At 44.5% G+C, this 23,368-nt stretch overlaps 1 protein-coding gene across 3 annotated transcripts in view; it reads right to left on the reverse strand.

Moving 5' to 3' along the window:
- Uevld (UEV and lactate/malate dehyrogenase domains) overlaps positions 1-12,941 on the reverse strand; it is a 33,804-nt gene extending 20,863 nt beyond the window's left edge. For all 3 annotated transcript variants that reach the window (XR_005283517.1, XM_038314243.1, XM_038314241.1), the window contains exons 1-5: positions 12,838-12,941; positions 9,738-9,822; positions 9,097-9,162; positions 4,214-4,377; positions 1,335-1,470 (exon numbers count right to left, since the gene is read on the reverse strand). Coding sequence is in view for 2 of the 3 variants with exons in the window: in XM_038314243.1 (XP_038170171.1) it covers positions 1,335-1,470; positions 4,214-4,377; positions 9,097-9,162; positions 9,738-9,822; positions 12,838-12,879 (493 nt within the window). In the remaining variant the exon portion in view is untranslated. The remainder of the gene's footprint in view (positions 1-1,334; positions 1,471-4,213; positions 4,378-9,096; positions 9,163-9,737; positions 9,823-12,837) is intronic.
- Positions 12,942-23,368: the final 10,427 nt, after the last annotated feature.

A 23,368-nucleotide genomic window follows, 5' to 3' on the forward strand; every position in this document is an offset into this window, starting at 1 on the left:
AAAACCCTTTCTAGCATATTTTTAACAATAAAACTTAAAAAAAAATAAAAAGCTCTGCTAGAGATTCTATAGATTAGTAAAACAACAACACCCAGCCAGCGCTGAAGTGGTGACGCAAGGGCGGGAGGACTGAACTGCGCGGCAGCCAGGAGACGCAGGCGGTGCTGGGCTACACAGTGGCACCTAGTCTAAGGAGCAGGAGGCTGGGCACTTCTGCACACGCCTGGAATCCCAGCCTTGAGAGGAGGAGGAAAGGTCAGGAGTTCAACGTGATCTTCAGCTGCACAGTATTTGAGGCCAGTAAGAATTACCTGAGATCCAGTCTCAAGTGAGTACATTGCACTCCCCTCCCCTGCCCCAAGAAAAACAGTGGTCTTCTATTGAATGGTCTTTTACATAGAGAAGTTCTTTTTAAAGACAGAATTATAAACATTTAAAACTTTTTTTTTTTTTTTTTTGGTTTCTTGAGATAGGGTTTCTGTGTGTAGCTCTGGAGCCTGTCCTGGCACTTGCTCTGTAGACTAAGTTAGCCTCAAACTCACAGAGATCCACCTGCCTCTGCGTCCCAAGTGCTGGGATTAAAGGTGTGCACCACCACCACCCAGCAAATGTTCAAAAACTTTTTATTTGGGGCTGGAAAGATGGCTCAGGGGTTTAGAGAACAAGCTGCTTTTCCAGAAGGCCTGGATTCAGTTCCTAGCACCCACATGGCAGCTCACAACTGTCTATAACTCCAGTTCCGGGGAATCCAAAACCCTCACACAGACATACGTGCAAGCAAAACACCAATGTATATAAAAACTAAAAATGAATCATTAAAATAAGAGTGGGGTACAGGGCGAACAGGCCAGAGACACACTGTAAGCACATATGAAAATGTCACACTGAAACTATTATGCATAATTATTTATGCCAGAAAAAGACTGAGGAAGACACTCAACAGTGATCTTTGAGCTCAATATTCACAAAAATCCTACTGAAAATTTCTGGGCATGAATATTTGATTTTAGCACCAATAAGAAACTTAGACTTATATCCCTCTGGACTTAATAAGCCAATAATAAGCCAAAGCTACAGACACATGAAATGATAAAGGTTTGGATAATTAATTTATAAGGGGCTCTGAATAAAGCAAGAACTATTGTATCTGTCTATGTAAGAGTAACATTTTTATATTTTAACAAATTTTATTTGGAACTATATAGAGCAATTTTTATTAAACAAATATACATATTCATATACTTATTTATTGAATTTAAGTAGCAAAGAGTACAGAATATAAGCGAGAAATTCTAATTTCTTAACCCGTAGGTGATCTGACTGACAATACAAACCTTCAGTGATTTTTGCAATATAGGCTAGCAAGTCGACCTGCTGCGCTTCGTTGGATGATGGCACCGAATAAAGAGGAAGTTCCTCTTGAAACTTGGCGATCATTTCTTTAATTAATCCAACAATGACAGATTTAGGCTGAAGAATACAGGCAAAGGGGACAGTTACACAACATTATTTTTCTAAAGAATACTAGTTTTATATTGTCAGTCAGCCAAGGCGATCCTTGAACAATGCGCAGTTGAAGACCTGCAGATACTGCCTCCCCTGATGTCTTCTACGAGCCTGTTCTTCGTCTTTACTACAACTCCTTCCTGTTTTCTTTCTTCAGCAGTGCTGGGAACTGAATTCACAGCCTTGTGTGTGCTAGGCAAGTACTTTACACTGAGCTACACCCCTTACCAATAACAAAAGTAGCACACGCTTTGTAAGCTATATCTACTATATAGCAAAAAAAAAAAAAAAAAAGAATGCATGGCAGCCATCCCATGTAACTTTTTAGTATTATGCAGAATTTTAAATAACCAGAGAATCATAAGGAACTTCGCATGATGGAAACAGAAGGAAGCCTCAATGGCATAACAATACTCTATATGGTATAGCTCACTTTATGCAGCTTTAATACTGCATATTTGTTCATACTGCTGTTACATTTAAATGGCACCATAACTTTGGCTGTCCTGGAGCTCGCTCTGTAAACTAGGCTGGCCTCAAACTCACAGAGATCCACCTGCCTCTGCCTCCCCAGTGCTGGGATTAGAGGCATGCACTACTACTGCCTGGTTTGTTTTAATAATATTCTTAACTGAAAAGTACAAACAAATTCTGTCATACAATAAGTAACTTCCCTGGAAATCTCATGGAAAATATTCCACATAGCTGTACAATACAAGCAGGAAAATGCTACACCAACATCTTCCCAATGCAGGGAAATAGGATAAACATACTTTGCAGCAGAATACCCAGGGCTGAAACTTTTTATTTTGAAGTCATTTCAAACTAATAGAAAAGCTGCAATAGTATTTATCTGCCATCCAGGTTGGGACACAATACTTTATCCCTATGTCTACTTCCTACTGAATTTATTGTGTATTTCCTTACAAAAGAAAGAAGGAACGGCTAGAGTAATGGCTCAGCAGTTAGAACACTGGTTGCTCTTTCAGGAGACTGGGGTTCGCTCAACTGCCTATCACTCCAGTTCCAGGGGATCTGATGCCCAGTTCTGGCTTCCATGGGCATCAGGCACGCATGTGATTCACATACATATATGCAGGTAAACGTTCATATACATAAATCTTTTAAATTTATTTATTTTCATGTGCACTGGTGTTTTGCCTATATATTTCTTTGTGTGAGAGAGTCAGATCCCCTGGAACTGGAATTATAAGCACTTGTGAGCTGCCATGTGGGTGCTGGGAATTGAACCTGGATCCTTTGGAATGGCAGCCAGTACTCTTAACCTCTGAGTCATTTCTCCAGCCCCCATAAAATAAATCTTAAAGAGGGCACAGATATCAATACATATTTTGAAGGTAGTTTTAAAATATGGTAAGGTAGGGAATTCAACAAAGAAACAGGGCTGAGGAAACGGCTCAGTCAATAAAGTGCCTGCAGTGCCTGCAGTGCAAGATGGGGACCCGGGATCAGATCCTCAGCAACCAGTCAAAGCTAATATGTCAGTGTGCGGCTGGAGCCCTAGAGCAGGGGAATATCTAGAACTTGATGGCAGGTCTGTCGAGCCAATCAGAGAACTCTGGGCTCAGTGTGAGACCCTGTCTCAAAAACAAACCAAGGGACAGAAAAGGGTCAGCGAGATGTCTTGGCAGGTAAAGGAACCTGTTGCTAAGCTTGACAGCATGAGTTTGACCTCTGAAGCTCACATGATAAAAAACTGACTTCCACAAGTTGTCCTCTGACTTCTACACGCGTGCCATGTCACATATGCATGCATACGGACACACACAAACACGTGCAATAAATACATAAAATTGAAAATTTTTAAAAAGTAACAGAATGCCAGGCTGGGGTATAACTGAGCAGTACAATGTTTGTCTGGTATGAGCAAGGCCTGAGGTTCAATCCTTAGCACTGCAAAATGAAAACCTTAGTAAGGCCTAGGGTACAGAATCACAGCTGTTTCAGAGAGAAGGGCAGAAGGGTCACAGCTCAAGGTCTGGCCAAGGCCAACATGGACAAAACTCAGCAGCAGAATGCTTGCCTACCATACTTCAGGCCCTAGGTTCTTCTGTCTCTCTCTCTCTCTTTCATACACACACACACATGCATGCATACACACACACATACACACACACATACACACACACACATGCATACACACACTCAGTTAAGTAAAGCACATTACAGATTACATAGAGTATGATGAACTTACACATAGTTAAAAAACAGGTAAAATTACACATATTACACATATCTACATAAGAATTATATAGCATAAGAATTATTAATAGGCAGAAACTAGGAAATAGAGTCCAGTATTTTGCTAGTAGCTTTTCGTGTATTCCCTCAAGTGGCAAATGAGAATAAAACAAGGAACAACGTCAGCTGGCTCCCTGACCTGGAGAAGGCAGGTATACAGGCTGATGTCATCAGTGTTTTGATAATGTCAAAGACTCAAGAGAAGTCAATTTCAAATTCTTTCTAAAGATCACATGAAAAATGTAATTGAAAGATTATCCCGGTGTGGTGGCGCACTGGGAGGCAGAAGAAGCAGCTCTCTGAGTTCAAGGTCAGTTTACATAGTAGACCCTGACGCAAAAACAAAATGACAATAAATAAAAAAGGAAGGAAGATGCAGTATGCTTACTTATACCACCAAGATCCAAGACAGACATTCAGAAAAGAAAATCCAATCTGATCTTACATGGCTCCAGTTTTGGAGATAGGGCAAGTATATTCTGCCTTTGGCGTCCACATGTTTTCCAACTGAGATTTCCATGTTTGCAGTTGGCTTCAAGAAGCAAATGGGTGGAGCAAAAGGGTGAGAATCCAAAATCCAGAAGCGAATGGGTATGTTGTACGTATTACCTATTTGAGACACATAAACAATCATGACACATACGTATGCATGTATAATGCCACTAGATGGTATTTTAGAAACAGGCGGCTAGGCACAGTGGTAAGAGCTTATAATTCAACCTCAGGATGCTGAGGTTCCAGGAAGACTGAGTTTGAACTCAGTCTAGACAACATCAAGACCCTGCCTCAATATAAAAAGGGGGCTGAGATGGAATTGACCAGTAGAGTTTTGCCTAGTGTGCATGAGGCCCTGCGTTCAGTCCCAAGTACAGAGATAAAAGGAAGAAAGGGTAGCCAAGCCTACGGTATGTAAAGGATGGGTGTAAATCACCCTGCTTTTCCTTTTTTCTACAATGGTAAGAGGGTCTCACTACAGCACCAGCATAGCAGAGAAAAGCCAACAGTGGCCAACTCTTCAGTTCAGAAGCAATTGACAGGACGTGCTGTACTGTAAGCTTGGGACACAAAATCTTTCTGGGGTAGTTTCCTTTGCTCATCCCAAGCAGAGACACTGTCGCCTCTCTACTTTTCTACCTGTTCCACCCTGAAATTGTTTGCTTACCCAGTCTGCCCTTCTACTGTGGATTCTCTCTCATTCATTTCTATATCCCTAGCGTCAGGTACTATGCCCAATATGCTAGCTGCTAAATAAGTCTGTCATATAAATAAGAAAGAACAAACAGATGGAAAAGAACAAATGAGCCGACTGCAGTTCGGATATTTGCCCTCAAGCAGCCCAATAATTACAGGTACTATGAACCATAAGATGAGCTAGACATACAAAACTTAGAGGAGAAGCTGAGTCACCTTTTCTTAGTAACCCTTAAATTTTAGTGCATGTCAGAAGGCTGCACGAAACTGAAACCATGCAGATTCCAGAACTTTGTGAGGGAGGGGAGGTCCAAAACGCTCTGCATTTTCTTTTTCTTTTTTTTTTTAAAGATTTATTTTATTATATATACAGTGCTCTGTCTGCATGCTTTCCTGCAGTCAGAAGAGGGCACCAGATTTCATTACAGATGGTTGGGAGTCAGTATGTGGTTGCTGGGAATTGAACTCAGGACCTCTGGAGGAACAGTCAATGTTTTTAACCTCTGAGCCATTTCTCCAACTCCAATGCTCTGCATTTTCAAGAACCCAGCATACACCTACACTCCAAAAGTGAGAGTGGGGTAGGATTCTGAACAACACCCACCACCACCCACACCCGCACCCAATGGTACATGAGTCTTTTACAAACACTATTCTTTAGAAGCGCTCCAAATTCTTTTCAGGAAAAGACACAGGCTTATGATAACAGGTCAAAGATAAGTCAATGGGTCTAACTCAGCAGATCATCTGCCTGGTGTGTAAGGCCCTGGGTTCAAATGCCAGCACTGCAATTATGTTAGATCAGGACTAATCAAAGCCATGTGAAAATAAGAGACCAACCTGAACAGAGGCGATTGTCCTTTATCTAGAACAATAAAGGAAGGACAGTCATCTCTCTTTGGGAATAGGGACTGTGCCCAGACTGGGGGCTTGACAAAGGAACTTTGAGGGTGGAACTTTATTGGCAGACTTGTTCTTTGTAGTCTTGGGGCCAAGTAATGCCAGTGGATGTTGTTCTCATGGCCTGATCTTATCAGTCCACTCCTGGCTGCCTGCAGGCTTCTCATTACTCGACTTTCCTGTCAGCCAAGTGCTCTTACCATAACTCTGTGAGTTCCTCAGCTCATGTGAGGCTCTGTTTAACCCTTTACACAAAATAAACCACTTTGGAGGAAGAGAGAGACATGACTACATGCTCTTCCGATTTTAACCACGTAGGTCATACCTTCCAAGAATCAGTGCCTGCCTTGGTTGCCATGAAGCCCAAAGCTAAATCCAATGTTAAGTGAAAACTAAACTTTTGACCAGACATCTAAAATTTAATTATTCTATCCTTAACAATCATCCCTGCTTCACAGTCTATGCCTTACACTGTATTGAGAGCATTCTGCCCAGAAGCAGGATTCCTACTTCAACATATTAGCCATGTGACTTCACCCAAGTTACTCAGCTTCCTTCTGCCTCCATCCTTTCCTCTGTAAAATGAGAGTAATACTTGTTCTTATTTCATGGCACTGTTGGGATGAAGTCCATGTATGTTAAAGTAAAGCACTTTGCCCATATCCCTCACCATTTGATGTAACCCAACAGGATATAAACAACATTATTTATTTCTTCTTTCTTCCTTCTCCTTCTTCTTTATTTTATTTTTTGAGACAAGGTTTCTCTGTGTAGCCCTGACTGTCCTGCAACTAGCTCTGTAGACCAGGCTGGCCTCGAGCTCACAGAGATCTGCCTTCTGCTTCCCAAACACTGGGATTAAAGGTGTGTGCCACCACCGCCCCGGCCTAGACAACATTTCTTGAAAGCTTCCCTTGCCATGCTAATGTGCATCCAGGACTGCAATTAATACATTATAGACATGTTAAAACCTGGCAATCTACCGGTTTTATATTGGTCTTTCTCAGAACCATCCCTTTGGTATTTACAAGGTGGATATGGGCATATCCCTACCTGTTGGCCCAGAGAGAATCCTATGATTACAAAACCATGTGACCACAGACCACGAAGGGACGGACAAGTACAGAGATACAGCATCATACTCCAGAAGGTAGTTATGGTCTATGGTGACATACCTGGAGCAGAGTTTTCCAAGTGACAGCTGCAATAACCACTCGTGAAGTGTGTAAAGCCCAGTGCTTGAGCTCCAGTATTGGAGTGAGGGGAGTACTGCAAACACTATTACTGCTCTGATGAAAACGGCACAAGGATCAATGACCACACGCAGAGTCAGCCCTGCAAGGGGCTGGCAGTATTAAGCTAACCCTTTCTTGGGGCTGGGGTGTGGAATGTAGTACAGTGGTAGAGGATGGCATGTGAGGTGTTTAGAGTTTGAAACCCAGCTCTGTGAGGGGGAACCACAATACCCGGAAACAGCGACTATTAAAATGATAAAATTGAGGGGCTCAGAGATTAAGAGCACTGGCTGTTCTTTGGCTGCTCCTCCAGAGGTCCTGAGTTCAACTCCCAGCAACCACATGGTGGCTCACAGCCATCTGTAATGAGATGTGGTGCCCTCTTCTGGCATGCAGACAGAAGACTGTACACATAATAAATAAATAAATAAATAAATAAATAAATAAATAAATAAATAAAATAGATAAATAAATAAATCTTTGTGTGTGTGTGTGTGTGTATGTGTGTGTGTGTAACACTGGCTGTCCTGGAACTTGCTTTGTGGATCAGACTAGCTTTAAACTCAGAGATCCGCCTGCCTCTGTCTCCTAAGTGCTGGGATTAAAGGTGTGCGCCACCACAGCCTGGCTAAATAAATCTTTTAAAAATGATAAAATTAAAATCAGCAGAGTACTAAAAATTATTCTCTTGCCTCAAAACAAATTACTTGAATCAGTTTCCTTCCCCATCTCTTTTCCTCATTCCCTTTCTTCTTAATGTCTAACCAAGCAAAGTAGAGAGTGCAAGTAAACGACGCACAGTACGAGTGAAATTCTGACAGCTAGAAAACAGGCTGAGATCCCGGCAGGAGAGAGAGAAGGAAAGCAAAGGCAGAGAAGCTCTGCCTATCCTACCTCCCACTCTGCAGCCTCGGCAGAGCCTATGGCCAAGGCTTTCATCTTCAGTCACAGGCAGAAAAAAGCCCCTGCATACTTATGGAAAGTCACTAGCTGGCTGGGGAGACAGGAAGTAGGGAGGCTTGCGATGGTCTAGGAATTAACATGGGGAAATGCCTGATATTTAAAGAAGTCTTCCAAAATCTCACTGTCCAATGTTGAACTCTTTCTTAAGAGATGTTTTCTCCCAAAGCCCTCTTCTCTTTCCATCAAGTTTATTTATTCCCATCCCTTCCAGTCAGTAATCAAGTAAACCACACCAGAAGAAACACTCGGTGATAATTTCTAGTAAGTATCAGTTACTGTGTATCAGTCATTCCTGGCGGTGCTCTCCGGGCTGATCTGCACTGTGAATGAATGACATTTTGTTTTGTTGGAGATGTTGACTCTGCTGTCTCACATCCTAGGTCCAGGATTACAAGTGCACTACTTCACACACAGCAACAACAAATGCTGAATGGTGGGACTGTGGGCCCTGCTTCAGGGAACTGCTCTGAACAGAGCTGTGCTGCTGTCTTTCTAATGATATGGCATAGCCGATCTTCTACTGAACCAAAGGTTACACTGTTGAACAGAACAGCAGGTAGGGAACAGTTAAGTCCAGAAACTGTCAATGACTTCTTTTTCTTTCTTTTTGAGCAAATCTTTACTATCTCAACTGTCACTGAACTCTAAAATGTCTAGTATAGCACAACACTCGTGACCAGGCTGAGATTCAGTTTTAGCTACAGAACAGAGAAGGACAGAGAGGGACAAGCACAGATGCCAATGGGAAAGCGCAGGCCTCTGGCACTCCATTGCTGACAGCACGGCCCTCTCTCCCCAGTGCATGCCACATCTGTGCATGCTCTCTTCTGTCTTCAGACCCCACCAGCCCAGTGGACAGTATTCAACAAGTACATGTTAAACAGAATTAGCATTGATCTAGGCCTCCTTTGACACATACAGGATCCCGCCAGATCTGGTAAGGTCCTGACCAGACAAACCTCAGGAGTATGTCAAAACAGTGGTGTGCAGTAAGGAATTGAGCTGAGAAGTCCTGCATTCTCTCAGCTTCTGGACTTACCCTGATACATCACAGGAATAGTACCAGTGAAGTTCAGCAGGTCTTTTTGGGAAGTATCTTTGAAAACTAGAAGAAAAAGTTCCAAAATGTCAGTGAGAAGAGAAAACAGCAATCAATGTGTGTGACTGTACATATAGATTATGCAAAAATAAAGAAAGAAGTAAGAAAGAGGTGTAAAAACTTAAAACTTGGACACTGAAATCCAAGTTCAAAGCCCACCTTCCCCTCTTAAGAGGCATGTTCCTTGCCAGGCATGGTGTCCTACACTTGTAACCCCAGCACTTGAGAGGTAGAAACGGAACTGCCATGAGCTCAAAGTTAGCTTAGCCAGGGGTACATACTGATCCTGCTTCAAAACCAAGAAAGGGCTGGAGTATAGCTCAGTAGATAGAATATTTGGGTAGTATTCATGATGAAGCCCTGGCTTCAACCTCCATCACCAAAGAAAACGGAGTGAAGGTGCCTGCCCGTAATCCCAACACTCAGGAGATGTAGGATGGGGATCAGAAGTTCAAGGCTATCCCTGGCTACATGGCAAGTTTTGAGATTAAAAAAGAAAAGAAACATAATTTGGAAGCTCTTCAGACCAAATAACCGGTAATCCAAATAATGCAGCAAGGACTAGAGGATGCTACCCCTACCGTAGGTGTCCATGGAGTATCTGAAGTGCGGGAAGAACATGCTCACATTCTTCAGCTCTTCGACGGTCAGATCCCTGAACTTGTACTGAAATGAGAGGAACAAGCAAGGAATGAACGTAAAACTGTGAACAAGACTAACGCCTGCTGGATGCCAGGCCCAGGGCAGGGCTTTACCACTGCGGTGTTGCCAGTATTTGGCTCATTATTAATCTGAGACAGGCTCTCTCTTTAGAGTTCAAGTCGGCCTCAAGATGGCCATCCCCCTGTCTCAGCCGCCCAAAGGTTAGGAATGTAGGTGTTCATCACCAAGTCCTTCCGATCTGCTCTTTTAAACCATGGTGCTAAGGAGTAAGCATAGTTCACAGCTGCTCAGTTTTATAAAATAAAACCTAGAGAATCCACGAAATTTGCTAAGTCAGACACCAAGTAAAGCAGTAAACCCCAAGCTTAACCCAAGACCTATGCCTTGATTAGTTAAGTCTATATGTCTCCAAATATCCTGGAAGCCTATGGGACAGCACAGGCTGACAGCATGGGATGAACCACTCATCACTACTGGACATCTACTTTAACAAAAAGAGCGTGATTGCGTTTTAATGTACTGATTTAATGTAGTTTGCAGGAATCGGTTCCTTCCTGCCGCCATTCAGGACCAAAGTCAAGGCTGCCGGCGCTTATGGCAGTGTCTAACAAGCTGTCCGTCCCCAACTCTCTTCTGAATGCCTCAGTCACCAGAGACATCTCGACTTTCCCTCCCGCCTCTAGTCCTGTATCCTGGGTTTCAAGGGGAAACGAAATACCAGCAAGAGTTTGCTACAAGTGGATGAACTGCCTCTCACTGCCTTTCACTATGGCCCTGCAGACAACATGTAACTTCTTTCAACTCATTTTCTTCCCTGCAAAGAGAAATAATACCCACTCCCTAGACTTGCGATGAGGATTAAATGAAAGGAAGGAAATCTATCAACATACTGGAAATAGAATAAAGATACGTGGGAAAAGCTTCAGAAAGGTACAAAAGTGATGTTGAAAACTTAACACTGGGAAGAAATAAAATGGAAAGCTGTTTTAAATGGGAAGATATCCTGTGGTTGTGGATCTAAAACATCAAGATAGTAATATTTCCCAAAAGATTCAGCAAAATCCCTGAGTGAAACTCCAGCTGAGCTTTTTGTCTGCTTGTTTTGTGTGTGTGTGTGTGTGTGTGTGTTTTGTTTTGAGACAGGGTTACTACATATAACAGCCCTGGCTATCCTGGAACTCACTTTGTAGACCAGGATGGCTTCAAACTCACAGAGATCCTCCTGACTCTGCCTCCCCAAGTGCTGGAATTAAAAATGTGCACCACCACTGCCCAGCCAACTGAGTTTTTAAATAAAAGTCTGAAAATTGGGCTGGAGATGTATCTGAATGATAAAGCATTTGCTTATGATCTCAGGAGGCCTACTTTCTGTCTGAAACACACACACACACACACACACACACACACACACATACCTCAACTCCAAACTTCAACTAACATGGAACAGCTATCTTGGAACAGTCAAAATAATCTTGAAAATGAACAAAAAAAGGGTTGGTGGGATCACCACATAATCAAGATACAAGCCATAGTCAAAATGAGACAATAGTAAGTGCTGGAGAGGATTCAGGGGGCAATCAAAACTCCCCCATACCTGTCTGCACTGCTATGGGGAAGATAGAACTGCATTGCAAAACAGAGATGCTCAAGTCAGGTGTGTTGATATATACCTGCCTTCGATCCTAGCACTTGGGAGACAGAGCTGGAAGATCATGGTGAGTTTGAGCCAGCTTAGTTTACATAAAGAGTTCCAGGACAGCCTGGGTTACATGATGAAATCCTGTCAAAAACCAAACAAACAGGTATACAGGCTGGAGAGATGATTAAAAGTATTTGACAATCTTCCATAAGGCCTGGGCTTCAGTTCCCAGCACCCACATTAAATAGCCCAAACCTCCTATACTTCATGTCCAGGGGTTCTGACACCCTCTGTTGGCCTTCTACATGCACCCACATACAGCAAGTAGTATATACAAGCACACACATACACATAAGCATAAATAAAAATAAACCTTTTTTAAAAAGGAATGAGGAGCTGGAGAGATGGCTCAGAGGTTAAGAGCATTGGCTTCTCTTCCAGAGGTCCTAAGTTCAATTCCCAGCATCCACATGGTGGCTCACAACCATCTGTAATGAGATCTGGTGTCCTCTTCTGGTGTATGTATACATAATAAAGAAATCTTTAAAAAAAGAAAAAGGAATGAGCCCGTCGGTGGTGGCACACACCTTTAATTCCAGCACTCAGGAGGCAGAGGTAGGTGGCTTTTTGTGAGTTCGAGGCCAGCCTGGTTAGCTTCAGGACAGCCTCCAAAGCTACAGAGAAACCCTGTCCCGAAAAAACATAAAAAATAATTAAATAAAAAATAAAAAAAGGAATGCATTGTCCAAGAAAATCAGAAATCTGGTTTCAACGGTAATCTGAACTTTCAGGACCACTAACCAAGTAACTAACTTCTGACCGAGAGGGCTCTGGCTGCCCGTGGGCGGGGAATCAGGAATACTGAACATCCGGCCTCCGGGATGCAGGTGCGACGGAGCCCTCCACCTTTCTACAGTCAAGCTGTCTGCGGAGATCTCTCCTCGAGGGTGCCTAAGCTGTGGCCACAGCCTAGGTGACCGCAATACAGAAACAAGAGCACAGTCAGTGGCTGTCCAGAAAGAAGCACTGCGCAGAATCGATCGCTTCCATATGATAATCGGGACTTTCCCAAGCAGTCACCTGCAGGGAGTGACTCATTCAAGAGAGACGAAGGGCCGCCAGCCTCTGACCCCACACCCGAAGGCTGAGGCAGGGGGACTGCTGCAACTTCCCAGCCAGCCTGAGCAACAGCATGAGTCGATGTGTAAAAAAAAAAAAAAAAAAAAAAAAAAAAAAAAAAAAAAAAAAGCAACACAACGATTTTGGGGGGAAAAAAGGATATGGGTAGGGGTTGGGGGACGTCGAGGGAGGGTGTGAGCTGGGGCAGCGCGAGGTGACGAGGACGCCTGGGTCCCGCCCGGCCCGCCGCCCGCCCGCACCTTGCCCAGCAGCCGCCTCACGGCCTCACAGTCGAACTCCATGGCCGGCAGAGTCACGGTCCTCGGCTGCACCGGCCGCACCTACTCCCGAACCTGCTGCGGACGGAGGCCGCCGAGGTCCAAACTTCCGCAGAGGACGGTCCCGCCCCCCACCCGCCCCTTCCAGTGGACCGATTCCCGCAGGACGCACGCCTGGGCGGTGCTCGGAGCCGGGCGTTGACCGGAACCCCGAGCCCTCCTTCCCGCCAGCCGGCGGGTTCTTAGCCCAAACCAAAAGCCGGAGATGGAAAACAACCCGTAGCTCCGGGGACCGCAGCGCTATGCCAGGCGGAAAAACACCTCGGCTTGCTAAGGGAAACTTAGCTAGGAAGAACCCATGAGCAAACAGGTGCAAGCAAATTCCGGGAAGACTTGATTTTAGCCCAGAATGCGAGCGGAGGGGCGCGAAGGGGACGGACGATCAAAACCAAAGACTGTAACTGGATTTGGATGTTCAAAATCAAAGTTTTGGCGTAGATAGGAGTAGATGGGAAACTAGTGGAGTCTCGTCAGATAACTGAGCTAGTGAGGCCGATGATAAAAAGACCAAAAGGCCAAGACGAGGTGGTTAAGGGGAAAAGTCCCCTCATTTATCTGGATCTGGTTAATTTCTACGAAGAGTCAAGAATTTTGACAAGAGCCCTTGCTCCTCCAGAGGACATGAATTCGATCTCAGCATCCACATGCCAACTGTCTACGACTCCGGTTGCCTTCTTCTGGCCCCTACGGGGACCTGCAGACAAAACCCTTATACACGTAAAGTAAAAATAAATTTTAAAAAGTAATAATTTTGACATGACTGACCAAAAATGAAATTCTCTTTCCTGAAAGCCTCATAGGATTATTAAAATGGCTAGTAAGCTATGCTTACGATCAGAACACATCAACCTTGTGAAACCTATGCATAGCAAAATGGCTTACATTCTTTTGATCCATGCCTACACATTACACCCATAAATCCCCTTATAACATCACTTACCGTAGAAGAATCCTATGAGAAAATAAGCATACCACCATATTTAAGAATCAGTCTTATAGACCACCTTTCTTAAACCACATATCATTTTGTGCTTTGTAGTTTTGCCTAATAAACTGCCTTTTTCATTCTAACTTCTCCTGAAAGTCTTTTTGTGCAGCAGGAGTCAAGATCCCTGCTTGCACCTCAGGGAGAGCCCTGGGGCTGAGGTTCCTCCGGCTTCATAGCTAGCGAAATCCATCTTTGTTTCAGGTATAGTGCACTCACAGTAACTTGCTGGAAATGCAAATTCCTGAGGCTGGAGAGATGGCTGGGCAGTTATGTCAATTGTAACTCTGGCTCCAGGCCTGTGGAACACCTCTGGCCTCCCAGAACACCTGCACTCAAGAGCGCGCACACACATATGTTGGGAATATTATTCTCAGGTGTGTGGCTTTTGTTTATGCTGCATTTGTTTAACTCTGTGAAGTTGTGTTACTGTGCCTGTCTAGAACACCTGATGGTTCTAATAAAGAGACGAATGGCCAGAAGTGAGGCAGGAGTAAGGAAAGGCAGGGCTAGCAGGCAGAAAGTATAAATTCAAAGCAAAATCTGGGAAGGAGATAGAATGAGGAGCAGAGAAGAAGGAGAGGAGGAGATCAGGTTAGCCATGGAGCCAGTCACAGAGTAAGAAGGAAAGAAAGGTATACAGAAATAGATAAAGATAAAAGCCCAGAGGCAAAAGGTAGTCAGAATAATTTAAGAAAGCTAAGAAAGGGGCTGGGGGGATGGCTCAGCGGTTAAGAGCATTGCCTGCTCTTCCAAAGGTCCTGAGTTCAATTCCCAGCAACCACATGGTGGCTCACAACCATATGTAATGGGGTCTGGTGCTCTCTTCTGGCCTGCAGGCATACACACAGACAGAATATTATATACATAATAAATAAATATTTTAAAAAATAGGGGAACTTTGAAGAACTTATTTGTTGACACAAAAGTGTATATCTTACTGTATGATGTCTTGAAATATTTATACATTGTGAAATGACTAAAATTAGCTTATTGAACATGAGAGATATAGACTTATTTGACCAGAAACTGTAGGAACAGTCTGAGAAAGCGGTTTGTTGTGGATACTGAGGATAAAAATCAGGTGCCTAGCTCTGTTGCTGACCTCTGTTCCCAGCTGCCAGGTAGCCTGTTTTAGCCAACCTTGGTGGTAAAGTCAGGTCACTGTGCTATTTGACTTTCTAAAGATAATTTTCAGGACTCTGGCTTGAGGAGACTTAGCTACCAGAAGCTGGAACACAGCTGTATTTAGGAAACTAGATTTATTGCTCCTTACAGCGGGGGAGCACGTTTCTGAGGGACATTGGTACAGCTCAGGGAGATGGTATTTGAAGCGTTCAATTCTGTTATGGGATTTGGACACCTGGTGGAAGCTGTAAGGGAAAGAGGCTCATTCTAGATGTGTCATATCGGGAGCAGTACCAGTGAAGATCTTGGGAGACGAGAAGGCTGTGACTGGCAAAGCAGCAGAGGTTGTGTGGTTTAGCAGAGAGGAGGCTGTTTCGTGTTTCATTGCTTTCATCTCTGCAGTGTTAGTATTCTATGGGATGTCTCCATCCAACAAAAGAATGAACTGATCTAGCTCAGAGCCACAGGGCAAATCCTGTCAATACTGAGCTTAGCTATAAGCAGCTCTCTCTCTGTTTCTCTCTCTCTCTCTCTCTCTCTCTCTCTCTCTCTCTTCTCTCTCTCTCTCTTCTCTCTCTCTCTTTGTGTGTGTGTGTGTGTCAAGCTGCATATATGTCATATGTCAGGGATTACTGTCTTCTTTCTCAGGCCATTAGTAAGAAAGAAAAGCCACTGGAAGAAGAAGGTTATGAAGAAAAGAGTGATGTATCTGAGCTTTTTTTTTTTTTTTTTTTAAAGATTTATTTATTTGGGGGCGGGAGAGATGGCTCAGAGGTTAAGAGCATTGCCTGCTCTTCCAAAGGTCTTGAGTTTAATTCCCGGCAACCACATGGTGGCTCACAACCGTCTGTAATGGGGTCTGGTGCCCTCTTCTGGCCTGCAGGCATACACACAGACAGAATATTGTATACATAATAAATCATTTTTTTTTAAAAAAGATTTACTTATTTGGGTTGAAGAGATGGCTAAGTGGTTAAGAACACTGGCTGTTCTTCCAAAGGACCTGGATTCAATTGCCAGCACCCACACGGTGTGGCTCACAGCAGTCTGTTAACTCCAGTTCCAGGGGGATCCAATGCTGTCTTCTGGCCTCGGTGGGCACCAGGAATGAATGAAAGTGGTGTGTAGATATACATGCAGGCAAAACACCCATACCAATACAAATAAAACAAAAAGGATATCTTCACTTTAATATGTATATATATGTACCTGTGGGCGTGTACAAGTGCCCTGGGAAGACAGAGGGCGACAGAGCGCCTGGAACTGGAGTTACAAGAGTGAATGTTAGGAATCAAACCCAGGTCTTCTGGAAGAGCAGCCAGTGCTCTTTAACTTGCTGAGTCATCTCTCCAGCCCCAGAAATCTGACATGCTTTTGATCCCATAACCCCACTTTTTAAAATATTTATTATTATTTATTATGTATACAATATTCTTGGTATCTATGCATTGGAAGAAATGTTGTCTTTGTGTATGCCTGCAGGAAGAGGGCACCAGACCCCATTACAGATGGTTGTGAGCCACCATGTGGTTGCTGGGAATTGAACTCAGGACCTTTGGAAGAGCAGGCAATGTTCTTAACCACTGAGCCATCTCTCCAGCCCCCGTAACCCCACTTTTAAGTCTATTTTACAAGTTGGACATAGTGGTGCACTCTTTTAATCCCTACATTCAGGAGGCAAAGGCAGGCAGATCTCTGTGAGTTCCAGGTCAGCCACAGATACACAGTGAGACCTGGTTTGGGGGGGCAAAGGGGCCTGTCTTACAGAAATAAGAGCACTGCTGAGAGTCCAGTCAGCTAAGTGCTTGCTGCACAAGCACTAAGAACCTGGCTTTATTCCCTCGAACCCACTTCAAACAGCCAGGCTTGCCGATTTGATCTTGTAATGCCAGTACCGGGGAGGTGGAAACATGGGTTCTTGGAGCTCTGGGAACTCAGTGAGAGAAGTGCCTCAAAAACAAGAAGGTGGATATCCGGCGCTCACAACCATCTGCCACTTGAGTTCCTCGGATCACATGTCCTTACCTGACCTCCACAGGCACAGCATGCAAGGGTGCACAGACATACAAACAAGCAAAACACCCACACGTGGTATAATGTCCCGCTGGTCTGGCGCCAGAGGGATAGCAAGCAACCTCCACTATCCATGAAACCCCGCTGGGTTACACCTGACACAGCCCCTAGGCCTTCCTTTGTGTTACAAATACCTCTTGTTACTCCTGTGAATCTTGACTGAGAGTTTCCCATGGACACAAAGCCTATGCAAAACTTGGTTTAGAGGAAACTGGGGAAAACCTTGGTACCTCATGAATCAGGTATTTGCACCTGGCATTGTATTGTTGGGAGCTTCTATTAGTTTGACATATGAGAATCTACTAGCTAAGTGTAAATATAGAAAAAAAAAAGATGCTGAAGAGAAGGGAAGGTGCTTCAGTTCACCGAGACTGAACCCCCTGCAGTTGCAAAGGCTAAATTCATTCTCAATGTGTCTCTGAGTTTTCATTTCTCAGACCCGTGTAAACCCACACACCCAGGCTGAAATATTCGCGACACACACACATATAACACAAAGAAAAATAAAACATAAAAATTATCTAGAGAAAATGAAAGATATAATAATAAAGGTGGTGGTGCAGGCCATTAATCCCAGCACCTGGGGAGTAGAGGCAGGTGGATCTCTGTGAGTTTGAAGCCAGCCTGGTCTATAGAGTGAGTTCCTGGAAGCAAAGGCTGTACGGAGAAACCCCGTCTCAAAATAAAGAAACACATACAAACATACATACATACATAAAAAATAAAAACCAAACAAACAAAAAAAGTTCAATTTCTAGCACCAACATGGTGGTCACAACTGTCTGTAAATGCAGTTACAAGGGCCCCAAAGTTTTCTGCCAGCCTTTGTAGACACCAGGCATTCAACTAGTGTACAGACAGACATGTAGACAAAAAGCCATGCACATGAAATAGAATATAAAAATTAAAAAAGAAAATACAAAAATGCACACATGGTCTCGAGAACCCGGCGGCTGAGTGCACAGTTCTTAGAGGTGCTCCGAAACATTCCCTTTTTGATTGGTGGTAGGTACAATACTGTTGATGTATTTTTCAAAACTCAGTGTTTGGTTTAATCTTAAGAAAAGCCACTACGCCGACACAAATAACTCCAATTAAACCAGATTAGACCAAATTAAAATGTCTATGTTTAATAAATGCAGCACTCACAGGTGGACTGAGACAGCATGGTCGGGAGAGGAGATCACACAAATCCCGGAACCATGTATTCCTCCCCTCTTCCTGTGAACCTAAATAGCTTGTGGAAGTGGTCCTGACCCTCCCCGAGGAGGGGTCAGCTCTTGGCAGGCTGGGGAGCTGGAGTCTGGACCAACGCAACTCCCAGGCCAGGGGCTGGAGTGATGCTTCCAGTCACTCTCTCAGTAGCAGGTTTCTCCTCTATACTAAAAAGAAAGAATAAGTTTTATCATATGTAGATTATACTTCAGTAAGACTTCAGATTAAGAAAAATGAAAGATCGAGGCCAGCCTGGTCTACAAGAGCTAGCTCCAGGACAGGCTCTAGAAACTACAGGGAAACCCTGTCTCGAAAAACCAAAAAAAAAAAAAAAAAAAAAAAAAAAAAGAAGAAGAAGAAGAAAAATGAAAGAAAACAGCCAAGTAGAGGTGGTATATGCCTTTAATCCCAGCACTCGGGAGGCAGAGGCAGGCAGATCTCTGAATTTAAGGCCAGTCTAGTCTACTGAGTGAGTTCCAGGACAGCCAAGGCATGCAGAGAAACCCTGTCTCAAAAAGCAAAACATAAGAAAAACAAAAAAAACAAGAAAGCTAGACAAGGTAATGCATGCCTTTAATCCCAGAACTCAGAAGGCATAGGCAGATGGATCTTTGTAAGTTTCAGGGCAGCCAGAGCTACACAGAACTTGTGTTTTAAAAAAAAAAAAAAAAGAGTGTAGGTTTTGATGTTCTTCTTTTTCGGCGTGGGGTGTATCACTGAGCCAGAGGAAGGGAGACCCAGGACGCGACCACGTGCGTGGGAGGATTGTTTATTAAGGGAAGGGGGGTGCTCCACAGTGAGGGTCAAGGGAGGGAGGAAAAGAGAGAGAAAGAGAGAGAGAGAGAGAGAGAGAGAGAGAGAGAGAGAGAAGAGAGAGCAAGAGAGCACATGGCGGGGTTTTTAAACTTTTAAAGGGGTACAGTGTTCTTGGGAAATGTAGTTTTTGGGTCCAGCAGGGTGAAACTGCGATCTGCGCTTGTGCGCAGGGGCCTTCTGCTCACAAAGGCCTTCTGGGAGGTGTAGTCCTCATCCCATGAGAATCACATCTCCACCCTTTTTGGTTTATTAAAAAATTTGGGGGGAGTCTTAGTGGGTAGGGAATGGGGGCGTAGCCCGGTCTCATAGCTGCTTCCTGCTGACTTTGTGGGCGTCGAGGGATTTTTGTGTGTGGGGGGTTCGATGTCCTGGTGTCCTGGTCCCATTTGCTGGCGTCCTGGGATGGTTCCGGTGTGTCCTGGTAATGATGTCCTGTTTACTGACGTCCTGGGATGTCCTGGTGGTCCGTGTCCCGGGGATGGCTGATTGAAACCGCATCCGTTGGTGTCTTGAGGAACTGGGTTGTCGTTAGGTGCTGGAAAACAAGAATCGCATTAGGAAAGGAAAGATTAAGGGGGGAGGGATATGAGGTGAAGGCTTAAGGATTCGAGGTAGTGGGGGGCTTTAGGGTTTTTTTTTTTTTTTTGAGGCCAAGAGTGATAAAAAATTAAATGATACTTATTCCGTTTGAATACTTATTTTGTTCGTGTCCAATCCGTTCAGGTATGTCAAGCTGGCTTCCTAGAACTTAAAGAAAATGCCTTAAAAGAGAAATAAGGTTTTTTGACCATATTTATCATCTGAATCCCTTGTCTCCGTGAGCGATGATGATTTCTGTAACGACAACTAAGTAGTTATTTAGAATTTAGAGGTCATACATAGGAAAAGGAAAAGAGGGTGTGTTAGTGTAATAAAGAGTTAAGTGTAGATGGAACCGTTATTTTTCTTGTACTGAAGTTGGTGTCCTCTGGAACTTGAGAGAGCAAGGTCCTGTCTGAGTTACTGTGAATGAGGAATCTTTTTGAGTTGGAGGAGTGAATGGTTTAAGGTGTGACAGGTGAATCCAGTGAGGAAGTCCTTCGAGCTTGGCAGCTGTGGGAGTTAGAAGAATTACTCTGAGGGGACCCTGCCATTTAGGGGAAAGGGTGAGGGACGTTGACCTGGGGGAGAAAATAGTACCTGTTCTCCAATCTTAATTGGTGGTGGACATGGATTAGTACATGGTCGAGGTAATGAGTGATCAGTGAAATCCCACAGTAGCGAGCGTAAGTGGGTTAGTAGTAATGGTGTGAGCAGGTGATCAGGTAGGGGGGAGGTTTTAGGTGGAAGGCCAGGGGTTAGAACCGGCCGTCCATACATGAGTTCAAAGGGTGAAATAAACAGCAGGCTCTTTGGTAGGGCCCTGAGTCTAAGAAGGGCCAAAGGTAAGAGCTTTACCCAGTCGAGATGCAGTTCCTGTGACAACTTAAGAAGGGTGTCCTTTAGAGAGCGATTGGCATGCTCTACCTTACCTGAAGACTGAGGATGGTACAGGATATGAAAATGCCAAGGAATGTCGAGAGCCTTAGACAGGTTTTGAGAAATCTGGGAGGTGAATTCAGGGCCGTTGTCTGATTGGAGAGAGGTTGGAATCCCAAACCGGGGGATGATTTCTCGGAGAAGAATATCGGAGACTGTCTGGGCTCTCTTGTTAGTAGTGGGGAAGGCTTCAACCCACCCGGACATTGTATCCACCAAAACCAGAAGATATTTAACTCTTTTGACTGTAGGCATATGAGTAAAGTCCAGCTGCCAGTCAGTTCCTGGAAGAGAGCCCCTAGCCTGATGGGTAGGAAAAGGGAAGCTACGGTATTTAGTCTTAGGATCTGACTTTTGACAGATCTGACAGGAGGCAGTCATGGCCTTTAGAAATCTTATATCCTCAGGAGTATGTTGGAGATGAGCCTTAACAAAGTGGAGCAGGGCCTTATTATTAGGGTGAAAGAGCCTGTGTAGGTAGGACAGGATCTGCTGGGTGTTGGGTGTCTGTGGGAATGTGGGCTGTACTGTAAGGACTCCCTGGGGAGACTGAGGTAGATCCGGGCTCTGGAGTGCTGCTGTCTTAGCTGCCCTGTCAGCCCGATTGTTTCCCTTGGAAACAGTAGAACTGTCGGACTGATGAGACCGGCAGTGAATAATTCCTATAGCTTTAGGGAGATGAGAGGCTTTTAATAAGTCCATGATATGATCAGAATTAGTTATGGATCCACCTTTTGTCGTAAGAAGCCCACGCTCCTTCCAGATAGCTGCGTGGGATAAGAGGATATGAAATGCATACTTAGAGTCTGTGTAGAAATTTAAAATTTGTCCTTCCGCTAGCTGAAAGGCACGGGTGAGAGCTATTAGTTCAGCCTGCTGGTTGGTAGTATGAGCAGGGAGTGCCTTTGCCTCAATTATCTCTGTATCTGATACTATAGCATAACCCGCTTTACGAGTCCCATCACATAAAAAGGAGCTGCCATCTGTGTACCAGGTGTAAGTGGCCTGGGACAGTTTGCCCTCCTGTATATGTGAGGGGTGAGGTAGTAGGTCCTCTAGGATTTCAATGCAGGAGTGGGATGGGGAGTCATCAACCTTAGATCGAGGTAGAAGGTTTGAAATATTAAGAGGCGGGCAGCATTGAAACGTGAGACTGGCATCTTCCACCAGCGCCACCTGTAGGGAAAGAACTCGAGAAGGGGGTAGGGTTTGTAAGCCTTTGTAAGTTAGGAGATTGGACAAGTTATGGTGAGAGAAGACTGTGGTATGTGCTCCAAAGGTCAGTTTTTTTGACTCACAAATCAGAAGCTCAGCAGCTGCCAGCGCACGTATGCAGGGTGCCCAGCCCCGTGTGGTGAGGTCCATCTTCTTTGACAGGTATGCTACAGGCGCAAAAGAAGGTCCCAGTTGATGTCCTAAGACCCCGAGAGCGTATCCCTCCTTCTCTGCTACATAAAGAGAAAAGGGACGAGTTAAATCCGGAAGATGAAGAGCTGGGGCTTGAATGAGAGCCCGTTGGAGTCTCTGGAAGGGCTTTATGATCGAATGGGGTAAGGGCTCACGCAGGGAGCCCAGAGCTGCTTCGTACAGGGGACGAGCTAAAAGGGAAAAGGAAGGGATCCAGGAACGCAGGAAATTGGCCACTCCCAGGAACGATAAGACCTCCTCTTTGGTCAAAGGAACTGTAAGGGATTGAATTAGTTTTTTTCTGTCTAGAGTAATAGCCTTTTGTGTTGGGGTTATGGTTAAACCCAAATACGTTACCTCAGTAGTGGACAGCTGGGCCTTAGAGGATGAGACTCTATAGCCCTTTTTGGATAGGAAGTTTAATAGGGCGGCAGTGTCCGTCTTGCTGATCTCCAAAGACGGGCTGCATAGGAGAATGTCATCTACATATTGAATTATTTTTGATTTATGGAGAGACAGTGAAAGCAGATCAGAGGCCAAAGCCTGGCCAAAGAGGTGTGGGCTGTCCCGGAATCCCTGGGGAAGGACGGTCCAGGTGAGCTGTGTGGAGAAATTAGTGTCCAAATTAGTGTCCGGGTCAGTCCAGGTGAAGGCAAAGATGTTTTGAGATTGAGGGCTAAGGGGAATGGAGAAAAAGGCATCCTTAAGGTCTAGAACTGAAAAGTGAGAGGTTCCTGGAGGAATATTGGATAAAAGTGTAAAGGGATTAGCAACCACTGGGTGAAGGGGAACAACAGCTGAGTTAATAAGCCGGAGATCCTGGACCAAACGATAAGTCCCGTTAGGTTTCTTAACAGCCAGTATAGGGGTGTTGAAAAGGGAGGAGGTGGTGCAGAGTAGTCTTTTCCTCAAAAGGTCAGAGATAATCGGTTTAAGTCCTCTACGGCTCTGGGAAGAGAGAGGGTACTGAGCTTGAGTAATGTATCTGGTGGGGTCCTGTAATTGAATGACCACAGGGGAATGGTGTTTAGCAACGGCAGGATTTTGAGTGTCCCATACTAGAGGATCCACCAGGGAGGCTGGAAGAGGAAGAGAGGCATTAGTGTCAGAAGGCTGGGGAGCCAGGAGCAGCAGTAACTGTGTCGTTGGCGAGTCTGGAACAAAGCGAGTGGGGGGAGCAAAAGAAATGGAGGCTCCCAGTTTAGCTAAAAGATCTCTTCCCATTAAAGGCACGGGGCAGGTTGGCATGACTAAAAATGAGTGAGAAAAATGCCTCTAAACACGCAATTGAGTGGCAGAGTCCGCTGGGGC

Source organism: Arvicola amphibius, chromosome 12 (assembly GCF_903992535.2).
Source record: "Arvicola amphibius chromosome 12, mArvAmp1.2, whole genome shotgun sequence".
Lineage (NCBI taxonomy): Eukaryota > Metazoa > Chordata > Mammalia > Rodentia > Cricetidae > Arvicola > Arvicola amphibius.